The sequence below is a fragment of the Cheilinus undulatus genome, linkage group 8, assembly GCF_018320785.1.
Source record: "Cheilinus undulatus linkage group 8, ASM1832078v1, whole genome shotgun sequence".
In the NCBI taxonomy this organism is placed as follows: Eukaryota; Metazoa; Chordata; class Actinopteri; order Labriformes; family Labridae; genus Cheilinus; species Cheilinus undulatus.
In genome coordinates this window covers 606,583-617,939 of record NC_054872.1, presented here as the reverse complement: position 1 = coordinate 617,939, position 11,357 = coordinate 606,583, and the positions used below count along the sequence as shown (strand labels likewise).

At 42.0% G+C, this 11,357-nt stretch overlaps 1 protein-coding gene across 1 annotated transcript; it reads right to left on the bottom strand.

Moving 5' to 3' along the window:
- Positions 1 to 3,401: 3,401 nt before the first annotated feature.
- Positions 3,402 to 10,201, bottom strand: popdc3 (popeye domain containing 3). Its single transcript, XM_041794113.1, has 3 exons — positions 9,597 to 10,201; positions 4,405 to 4,513; positions 3,402 to 4,274 (listed from the first exon to the last, which is right to left on the bottom strand). Exons 1-3 carry the CDS (start codon positions 10,100 to 10,102, stop codon positions 3,996 to 3,998), a joined length of 894 nt encoding a protein of 297 aa, XP_041650047.1. The 5' UTR covers positions 10,103 to 10,201; the 3' UTR covers positions 3,402 to 3,995.
- Positions 10,202 to 11,357: the final 1,156 nt, after the last annotated feature.

Below are 11,357 nucleotides of genomic sequence, written 5' to 3'. Positions count from 1 at the left end.
AGTCAGTTTAGAGCGCAACGGCAGAAATCTAAGAACTAGGAGTCAGTTTAGAGCACAACAGCTGAAATCTAAGAACAAGGAGTCAGTTTAGAGCGCAACGGCAGAAATCTAAGAACAAGGAGTCAGTTTAGAGCGCAACGGCAGAAATCTAAGAACTAGGAGTCAGTTAGAGCGCAACGGCAGAAATCTAAGAACAAGGAGTCAGTTTAGAGCGCAACGGCAGAAATCTAAGAACTAGGAGTCAGTTTAGAGCGCAACGGCAGAAATCTAAGAACAAGGAGTCAGTTTAGAGCGCAACGGCAGAAATCTAAGAACTAGGAGTCAGTTTAGAGCGCAACGGCAGAAATCTAAGAACTAGGAGTCAGTTTAGAGCGCAACGGCAGAAATCTAAGAACTAGGAGTCAGTTTAGAGCGCAACGGCAGAAATCTAAGAACCTAAGAACTAGGAGTCAGTTTAGAGCACAACGGCAGGATATAGTGGAATGGAAAATTCAAAGCCCAAACAGAGAGGAACAAGGGTCAACGCTTTAATAAGACTCTGGTTTTAGTGGTTCTTCACTTCGATATTTTGGGGGGGCATCAAACTCTATTTTGATGCTGTATGACATCATTTGGGCACATTTTTTTCAATCTACTGCTCATATGGAAAACTCAAATCATTTTTATGTGTAGGACATATTCAGTGAGCACCTTTGCCTGTATCCTGAGCCCCCTTGGTGCACATGGCCTCAGGCAGTCCCCACCTTTCCCTGATGGTAAAGCTGGACGTCATACAGCTAGAGGACAGGCTTGGACACTAACAGATACTTTATTCCCCTATCCGTACATGGAAGTGCTAGCATGAGTTCTAAAAGAGAGTGCCTCTGAGTTTTATCTTCTTTAATTGTGGACAATAATAAATGCCTGTGATTGGTTGGCAACCAGTCTGGGGTGTAACCCCGCCTCTCACCTGGATCCAGGCCTCCTAGACCCTGGAACAATGAAGCAGTAATGATAATAGATGGTGGATGACCATGCTGTGGAAATGTAGAAATGCATTTTAATCATTAAAGAGAGTGCTCTAGAGTTTCTGTGACTACAGGATTATTATGCCAAAAAACATACAGTTCTTTATTTTATTTTGTTATGCCTGGCCCTGTCTGTAAATAATAACCTTTTCTTCCAGCCTGTTATTAGGACAATAAAAAAAAAGGCAACACAAGAATCAAGTATTTTTATTTTTATAAGAGTTCAGACACTTTGCAGCATATTTACATCTGCATTTTACATTTGCACAAAGTTATATTCCTAGAGGCACTGATCTAATATTTCATTTTTGTATTGCACAATCAATAAGACATCTGCAGTGGCCTGTTAACTTCAGTCCTCACATTCATAATCTTTATTAACACCTGAACAAACTTGTAGGACAGCACAATGGTTTTGACAAAGTTTAAGAGCAAAATCTTAAGTTCTGGATTTCAGTTGTTTTACTTGGTTCAATAAAATAGAACGACAGAACATCACAGAACATGTGAGACTCAACAGCTGTATAGATCGGTGAAGTTTTTGACTTCAAGGGTTTGAAAATGCATCCTTACAGAGCCAGGTTTCAGCCTCCATCCCTGGTGTTTATCCAGACTAAAGGCTCATTTCTGCTCCCTTTAGGAATGAAATCAAATGAACGCATTTCAAATGGTACAGCCATCTCCAGCCATGTATTAAATGAAACCACTAGAGACTCAGACCTCCACCTCTCCTTAGCTGCCAGCTGTTCTGTTTTACCTGTCGGTCTCTGAGCGAACAGATACACTATATGGACACAAGTATTAGTCCACATCCTTCCATTTTTGAATTCAGGTGTTTCAATCAGACCCACAGGTGTATAAAATCCTCACCTAACCTAAAGATGGAAGACCACATAAAAGTCTCCAAGTCTCTGCTGATTCCATCGCAGAAGAGTTCTGAACTTCCTCTGGCATCAATGTAAACACTAAAACTGCAGCAGGATCTTCATGAATAGGTTTCCATGGCAACAGCTGCATGCAAGCCTCACATCACCAAGTCCAACACCAAGGGTCAGATAGAGTGGAGTAAAGCACACTGACACTGGACTGTGGAGCAGTGGAGACGTGTTCTGTGGAGTGACCAATCATCTTGATGATGGGGGAGTCTGGGTCTGGAGGATGCTGGGAGAACGTTACCTGTCTGACTGTGAAGTCTGGTGGAGGAGGGATAATGGTATGGGGCTGTTTTTCAGGGTCTGGTCTGGACCCCTTATCTCCAGTGAAGGCCGATCTTAATGCTTCAGCAGACCAAGACATTCTGGACAATGCTATGCTTCCAACTGTGTGGCAACAGTTTGAGGAAGGCCCTTTTCTCTTCCAGCAAAATGTGGCCCAGAGACCAGAGAAGGACTAGAAAGACATGGTTTGATGGGGAACTGGACTAGCCCAAACAGAGTCCTGACCTCAACCCCATCCAGCACTTTTGGGATGAACTGGAACAGAGATTGTGAGCCAGATCTTCTGGTCCAACATCAGAGCCTGACCTCATAAATGCTCTACAGCAGCGATACTCAACGTGTGGCTCATTTGTGATGATTTGTGGCTCTTTTATGTCTAAATTTGAAATATTACTCCCCCAGAAAACCTTATAAAAGGGAACATTTTACCTCAGAAATTATCCATTTCAAGTCACATTAATCATCTTGTTTCCCACTCTTACACAGTAGGCTTTAATTGCCAACCTCTATTTTTCTCTGCATATTTCCATTGTCCTTATTTGCATATTTTTGCAACTTTAATTCCATTTTTACTTCTTTTAGCCCATTTTTGACACTTTTAACCAGGTTTTTGTAATTTTTTTGCCCCTATTTTGCCTTTATTACCTCTGGTCGCCCATTTAAGTTGCATTTTGCAATTCAATGCCACTAATTTCCCATTTTGCCATTGTTTCATGCTTTTTGCTTCTTGCTTTTTTTCTGATTTTTGCCCATTTTAGTCACTTTTCACTCATTTTCTCCATGTTTTTGCTACTTTTGGACCATGTTTGCCACCTGTAACTCATTTTTTTTTTGCCACTTTCTGCCCTTGTTGCCACTTTTATCCCAGTGTTTGCTGCTTTAAGCCCATTTTTGCCACTGCTATTTTTAACTTTCCCTATTTTTTGACACTTACATCCTGCTATAGGGAATTTTTTTGCCCTTTTTTGCCACTTCTTGCCCATTTAAGCTGCCTTTTGCAATTAAATACTACTTTTTGCACATTTTACCATATTTTTTTCTGATTTTTGCCCATTTTGGTCTCTTTTCACTCATTTTTTGCAACATTTTTGCTACTTTTAACTCATTATTTGGTCACTTCCCACCTATTTTTGCCACTTTTCTCCCAGTGTTTGCTGCTTCTTGACCACTTTTGCCACCTTTAACTTATTTTAATTGCTGTTTTTCACCCCTTAGATTGTGGCAAATGTATTTTTCAACAATTTGGCTCGAGTAACGCTGGTCTATAGGATGAATGGGCACGAATTCCCACAGAAACACTCCAGAATGTTGTAGATAGCCGTCCAAGAAGTGAAGAAACGGGTGCCAACTTGATTTGAAGACAGTGTCACTACAGTCCCTGTACGTTCAGGGAACAGAGGACTGTTCCATAAAGTGTTTCTTTGCAGTTTCTAACTACTGTTTGCAACATTTGGTCCACAAGCTGAAATAAGGATGACACCGAGCACCAAAAATAAAGACCAGTCTTTATCCAAATGCATTTTCAGTGTTGAGCATAAAGGAGCCAGCTTTTGTTGTTTTTAACAAATGCCTCAGCAGCACTTTAACCTCAGGACAGGCTGCCATCCCCTCATACATTAGTTGCATTTTTAGGCGGTTTTATAACCAATTTATACAGATTATAGACCATTTGAAATGGTCCAGACCACCTGCCCTTAGGGAGTCAGTCCGGGCTCTGAGCAGGGAGCTTGTTCACCCATGTTTATGGGTTTTATCATGTTCATGCATGCGTTCAGGCCCTCCTTCCTCCCTGTGTCGGCACGTGTAAGAAGGCGTCTGTTTTGTCTGCGTCCATCGTGGTCGTGTGGCAGAAGCTGGGTAAGCGGAGGTCATAGCGATGTCCCAAACCATCGATGGCTTTGTCGTTCAAAGAGTACAACTTTTCTGCAATGTCATTACGAACCACCAGGGCGAAGATCTTGGCGATGTAGCGATGCTTTGCAAACAGCAGGTAGAGCTTCTTCCTTCTCCACGCCACGTACCTGCAGGGGTTGTCGGCACGCAGGGTCACCTGAGAAGACAGAACAACGATCTATCAAGATGAAATGAGCTTAAAGGAATTAAGGTGACATTAATTTAACATTTTAATGACAGTTTTCAAACCTCAATGTATTTACAGGTACAGATAAAACATAAAAAACCTGAAAGACTCCCTCTTCTGACGGTCTGAGAGAGTCCCACTCAGGTGAGTCCAGGAACTGGAAGGGGTAGATATAATGAAGGAACTCGCCATTTACTGTCACACGGATCCTGAGAGAGAAGAGAGAGAAAGTTTTAGTCAACCTTATATGAACGCAAGTGTCCATGCTGAAATATTCTGTTTAACAGTTGGAGCAGTGAAACACCAGCTGTGACTAAGATGGTCTTAACCTTCTGATGCTTTGATACCTTCTTGACCCCACAGGCTTTAAAGTCTTTGATATCTGTTATTTTGAGATTCAGTGGTTTAGAAATGATCAAACTTTTTAAAGAAATAACAATTTCAGTCAGAATCTAAGCCCAAAGCACCTGTGAACAGAGAGAATGAGTGCAGAGTTAGGCAAACAACACTGAGGTATAGAGAGATTGTTTCTGGTTACACACAAAGTAGTGATTCAGAAACATCAGCCGTTATTGTCAGTTACTGTCTCAGAAGCTGTGCCCAAAAAAAAAAAACAAGAATCAGATCAAAACAGATGGGCAGGAAGGAGCAGGTACAGTTTGATTAATTCTGAAGGAACTTTTCATCACGAAAACACTAACTGCTCTCAAAAACAAATCTGCAAATATGTTTATGTCTCTTTAAAAACTCACAAAGATACAGCGCCAATGTCAATGTCTGTTACAGGCAGACAGAGACAGAGACAGAGATGTCTCCTGGTCCATTAAAGTCTACTTTAATGTTAGTGTCTGTTACCGGCAGATGGAGACAGAGACAGAGATGTCTCCTGGTCCATTAAAGTCTACTTTAATGTTAGTGTCTGTTACAGGCAGACGGAGACAGAGACAGAGATGTCTCCTGGTCCATTAAAGTCTACTTTAATGTTAGTGTCTGTTACAGGCAGACAGAGACAGAGACAGAGATGTCTCCTGGTCCATTAAAGTCTACTTTAATGTTTGTGTCTGTTACAGACAGAGACAGAGACAAAGGTGTCTCCTGGTCCATTACAGTCTACTTTAATGTTAGTGTCTGTTACAGACAGAGACAGAGACAGAGGTGTCTCCTGGTCCATTAAAGTCTACTTTAATGTTAGTGTCTGTTACAGACAGAGACAGAGACAGAGGTGTCTCCTGGTCCATTAAAGTCTACTTTAATGTTTGTGTCTGTTACAGGCAGACGGAGACAGAGACAGAGATGTCTCCTGGTCCATTAAAGTCTACTTTAATGTTAGTGTCTGTTACAGGCAGACGGAGACAGAGACAGAGATGTCTCCTGGTCCATTAAAGTCTACTTTAATGTTAGTGTCTGTTACAGGCAGACGGAGACAGAGACAGAGATGTCTCCTGGTCCATTACAGTCTACTTTAATGTTAGTGTCTGTTACAGACAGAGACAGAGACAGAGGTGTCTCCTGGTCCATTAAAGTCTACTTTAATGTTTGTGTCTGTTACAGACAGAGACAGAGACAAAGGTGTCTCCTGGTCCATTACAGTCTACTTTAATGTTAGTGTCTGTTACAGACAGAGACAGAGACAGAGGTGTCTCCTGGTCCATTAAAGTCTACTTTAATGTTTGTGTCTGTTACAGGCAGACGGAGACAGAGACAGAGATGTCTCCTGGTCCATTAAAGTCTACTTTAATGTTAGTGTCTGTTACAGGCAGACGGAGACAGAGACAGAGATGTCTCCTGGTCCATTAAAGTCTACTTTAATGTTTGTGTCTGTTACAGACAGAGACAGAGACAAAGGTGTCTCCTGGTCCATTACAGTCTACTTTAATGTTAGTGTCTGTTACAGACAGAGACAGAGACAGAGGTGTCTCCTGGTCCATTAAAGTCTACTTTAATGTTAGTGTCTGTTACAGACAGAGACAGAGACAGAGATGTCTCCTGGTCCATTAAAGTCTACTTTAATGTTAGTGTCTGTTACAGACAGAGACAGAGACAGAGGTGTCTCCTGGTCCATTAAAGTCTACTTTAATGTTAGTGTCTGTTACAGACAGAGACAGAGACAGAGGTGTCTCCTGGTCCATTAAAGTCTACTTTAATGTTAGTGTCTGTTACAGACAGAGACAGAGACAGAGATGTCTCCTGGTCCATTAAAGTCTACTTTAATGTTTGTGTCTGATACAGACAGAGACAGAGACAGAGATGTCTCCTGGTCCATTAAAGTCTACTTTAATGTTAGTGTCTGTTACAGGCAGACAGAGACAGAGACAGAGGTGTCTCCTGGTCCATTAAAGTCTACTTTAATGTTAGTGTCTGTTAAAGACAGACAGAGACAGAGACAGAGATGTCTCCTGGTCCATTAAAGTCTACTTTAATGTTAGTGTCTGTTACAGGCAGACAGAGACAGAGACAGAGATGTCTCCTGGTCCAGTAACGTCTACTTTAATGTTAGTGTCTGTTACAGACAGATAGAGACAGAGACAGAGATGTCTCCTGGTCCATTGACGTCTACTTTAATGTTAGTGTCTGTTACAGACAGAGACAGAGACAGAGACAGAGATGTCTCCTGGTCCAGTAACATCTACTTTAATGTTAGTGTCTGTTACAGGCAGACAGAGACAGAGACAGAGACAGAGATGTCTCCTGGTCCATTAAATCAAAGTCTACTTTAATGTTAGTGTCTGTTAAAGACAGACAGGGACAGAGACAGGGGTGTCTCCTGGTCCAGTAACGTCTACTTTAATGTTAGTGTCTTTTACAGGCAGATAGAGACAGAGACAGAGATGTCTCCTGGTCCATTGAAGTCTACTTTAATGTTAGTGTCTGTTACAGACAGAGACAAAGACAGAGACAGAGATGTCTCCTGGTCCATTAAAGTCTACTTAAACGTTTGTGTCTGTTACAGGCAGACAGAGACAGAGACAGAGATCTCTAGGTTCATTGAAGTCTACTTTAATGTTAGTGTCTGTTACAGACAGAGACAGAGACAGAGGTGTCTCCTGGTCCATTAAAGTCTACTTTAATGTTAGTGTCTGTTACAGACAGAGACAGAGACAGAGACAGAGGTGTCTCCTGGTCCATTAAAGTCTACTTTAATGTTTGTGTCTGATACAGACAGAAAGATAGACAGAGATGTCTCCTGGTCCATTAAAGTCTACTTTAATGTTAGTGTCTGTTACAGGCAGACAGAGACAGAGACAGAGACGTCTCCTGGTCCAGTAATGTCTACTTTAACGGTAGTGTCTGTTACAGACAGATAGAGACAGAGACAGAGATGTCTCCTGGTCTATTAAAGTCTTCTTTACGTTTGTGTCTGTTACAGACAGAAAGATAGACAGAGATGTCTCCTGGTCCATTAAAGTCTACTTTAATGTTAGTGTCTGTTACAGATAGACAGGGACAGAGACAAAGATGTCTCCTGGTCCATTAAAGTCTACTTTAGCGTATGTGTCTGTTACAGACAGACAGAGACAGAGACAGAGATGTCTCCTGGTCCATTGACGTCTACTTTAATGGTAGTGTCTGTTATAGACAGATAGAGACAGAGACAGAGATGTCTCCTGGTCTATTAAAGTCTTCTTTTTGTTTGTGTCTGTTACAGACAGAAAGATAGACAGAGATGTCTCCTGGTCCATTAACGTCTACTTTAACGGTAGTGTCTGTTACAGGCAGACAGAGACAGAGACAGAGACAGAGATGTCTCCTGGTCTATTAAAGTCTTCTTTACGTTTGTGTCTGTTACAGACAGAAAGATAGACAGAGATGTCTCCTGGGCCATTAAATCAAAGTCTACTTTAATGTTAGTGTCTGTTAAAGACAGACAGGGACAGAGACAAAATGTCTCCTGGTCCATTAAAGTCTACTTTAACGTATGTGTCTGTTACAGACAGACAGAGACAGAGACAGAGATGTCTCCTGGTCCATTGACGTCTACTTTAATGTTAGTGTCAGTTACAGACAGACAGAGACAGAGACAGAGATGTCTCCTGGTCCATAAAAGTCTACTTTAACATTTGTGTCTGTTACAGACAGATAGAGTCAGAGATAGAGATGTCTCCTGGTCCACTGAAGTCTACTTTAATGTGAGTGTCTGTTACAGAGACAATGATAGAGACTGAGATGTCTCCTAGTCCAGTAATATCTACTGTAACATTCGTGTCTGTTACAGACAGATAGAGACAGAGACAGAGATGTCTCCTGGTCCATTAAAGTCTACTTTAATGTTAGTGTCTGTTACAGGCAGACAGAGACAGAGACCAAGATGTCTCCTGGTCCAGGAACTTCTACTGTAACATTCGTGTCTTTTACAGACAGATAGAGGCAGAGACAGAGGTGTCTCCTTGTCCATTAAAGTCTACTTTAATGTTAATGTCTGTTACAGGCAGATAGAGACAGAGACAGAGATGTCTCCTGGTCCATTGACGTCTTCTTTAATGGTAGTGTCTGTTACAGACAGATAGAGACAGAGACAGAGATGTCTCCTGGTCCAGTAACATCTACTTTAATGTTAGTGTCTGTTACAGGCAGATAGAGACAGAGACAGAGATGTCTCCTGGTCCATTAAAGTCTACTTTAATGTTAGTGTCTGTTACAGACAGAGACAAAGACAGAGACAGAGATGTCTCCTGGTCCAGTAACGTCTACTTTAATGTTAGTGTCTGTTACAGACAGATAGAGACAGAGACAGAGATGTCTCCTGGTCTATTAAAGTCTTCTTTAACGTTTGTATCTGTTACAGACAGATAGAGACAGAGACAGAGATGTCTCCTGGTCTATTAAAGTCTTCTTTAACGTTTGTGTCTGTTACAGACAGACAGAGACAGAGACAGAGCTGTCTCCTGGTCAATTAAAGTCTACTTTAATATTAGTGTCTATGACAGACAGAGACAAAGACAGAGACAGAGATGTCTCCTGGTCTATCAAAGTCTACTTTAATGTTAGTGTCTGTTATAGGCAGAGACAGAGACAGAGATGTCTCCTGGTCCACTGAAGTCTACTTTAATGTTAGTGTCTGTTACAAACAGAGGCAGAGACAGAGATGTCTCCTGGTCCATTAAAGTCTACTTTAATGTTAGTGTCTGTTACAGACAGACAGAGACAAGAGAATTAATTAACAGTGACAACCAATCCTGGTCTCTCCTACCATCAGGACTCTGCAGAGTCACGTTTTTGTTTACATGTTAATATTTAACAATAAGATCCTGAGTTCCTGTCCTGATCTTTAGTGAGGCATGCTCCTGTTTTTACCTTCCTGACAGCAGCACAGACAGCTTATCGATGCTGGTTTTTCCCTCCACAGCGAAGCAGTGGTCTTTCTCCAGACTGTGAACCTCTCCATCACAGCAGGCGACGATCTTCCCAAAGTGAGTCAGAGACACCCCGAGCCTTTTAAACATGCAGGTGTACAGATCCTGGAAGTCCTTGTCAAAGGAGACGCTCCTGAGACGATAAGAGACCAACAGGAGCTGGACCAAACAGACCCCAAACAGAGAGAAAGTCCACAAGAAGGGGTCTGTGCTGCAGGGGTCAGTCCACGCCCACAGAGAGCACACGAAGAACCCCACGGTGAGGAAGCTGAACAGGTAGAGAAGTCCGTAAAACCCACTGCCACCCATGAAACCGAGGAAGAGGAGAATGTGAGACAGGTGGAAGACAGCGCCCTCTGCTCCTTCTCTCCACTCCTCACAGCGAGGATAACCAGGGGGACCGGGGTCCACCGTGTAGTTCATGGCCTCAAAGTCTGGAGGCTCCATGGCTGTCAGTAAAGAGATGATTCTAATCAGAGAGAGAGATCAGACCAGAGGAAGAGAAACCTGATGGTTAGGATCCGAGAGAGAGAAACAGAGAGGAGGACTAAGGGAGGGAGGGAGAGAAAGTGACAGCTGAGAGCACGAGGAGGATCATAATTCAGACCGGAAACACTAAAAATAAAACCACTCTGGGCTTATCTAGAGCAGCTACAGACAGGGTTTAAATAGTGGAACAGGACTAAGTACCAGAGGCGGGCACACTAAATAGGAAATGTGACACCTTTAAATCATTAATATGTCACAAAACTTCATTTTAGCAACACTTTTGCTATTCCGCCCCGCCCATTTCTACTATTTGGCTCCGCCCATTTCTGCTATTTGGCTCCGCCCATTTCGGCTATTCAGCTCCACCCATTTCTGCAGCTGACTTGTTGTTTTTTGTTTAGGACTGTTCAAATCAACCTGACAGACTGTTGGAAGCGAGAAGGGTTGAATGTGAACCGAGCCTATGCTACAGTTATCATTTCCACACACACCCAGGACTTTTCTACATTTCATAAAAAGATGATTTTTACCACAGTTTACCAGGTTTATCTGGAGAGGTGATGACTGACATCACAAATACTCAGTCCTGCAGACCTCCTTGCATCATTATCCAGATGAAGAGAGACCAGTGTCCAGAGTAGTCTAGTTCTGAGCTAAGAGGCTAGCTGAGCCACTCTAACATATGAAAATCCTCATTTTGTCACAAACAGGCTTTTTATGACTTATTTTTTATCTGTTTTAAACAACAGAACAACTTAGACATTACCTTCTTTTCCAGCCGTATAAGCATTCGTACCCGTCACATTAATCTTTCCAGCATGCAGGAATATAAAAACAAAACAAATAAAAACATAAACAAACAAAGATGTACAATACATGTAAATACACACATCCACTCCAAAGTACATATGGAAATAGATAAACATTCATAAACTCATGCATGTGGGTTAAAAAAGCCTCACACGTGGAAAAAAAAACAAGACAACACAGTCCAGAAAGTCCAGGTGCAACGCTGAGTAAAGGTGATATAGTACACTGCCTTTAAGACCCGCCTTTAACCTTTTCACCCCAGGGACGTAAACATCCACCCAGTAGGACTACGGGAGGAGGTGATTTTTTTTTTTTACGTGTTAAGCTTTCCAGATTAATCACGAGTGTTAACACGTTTATATTAACAGGCCTAGAAAAAAATCAATGAGATCTCTGTTCACAT

Excerpts from the sequence above, each read along its gene's own strand:
- popdc3 (XM_041794113.1), bottom strand. The coding sequence starts at position 10,102 with ATGGAGCCTCCAGACTTTGAGGCCATGAACTACACGGTGGACCCCGGT. Across the intron at positions 4,514-9,596 it reads TCTGTGCTGCTGTCAGGAAG|GATCCGTGTGACAGTAAATG; the intron begins GTAAAAACAGGA and ends CTTCTCTCTCAG. Across the intron at positions 4,275-4,404 it reads CAGAAGAGGGAGTCTTTCAG|GTGACCCTGCGTGCCGACAA; the intron begins GTTTTTTATGTT and ends CTGTCTTCTCAG.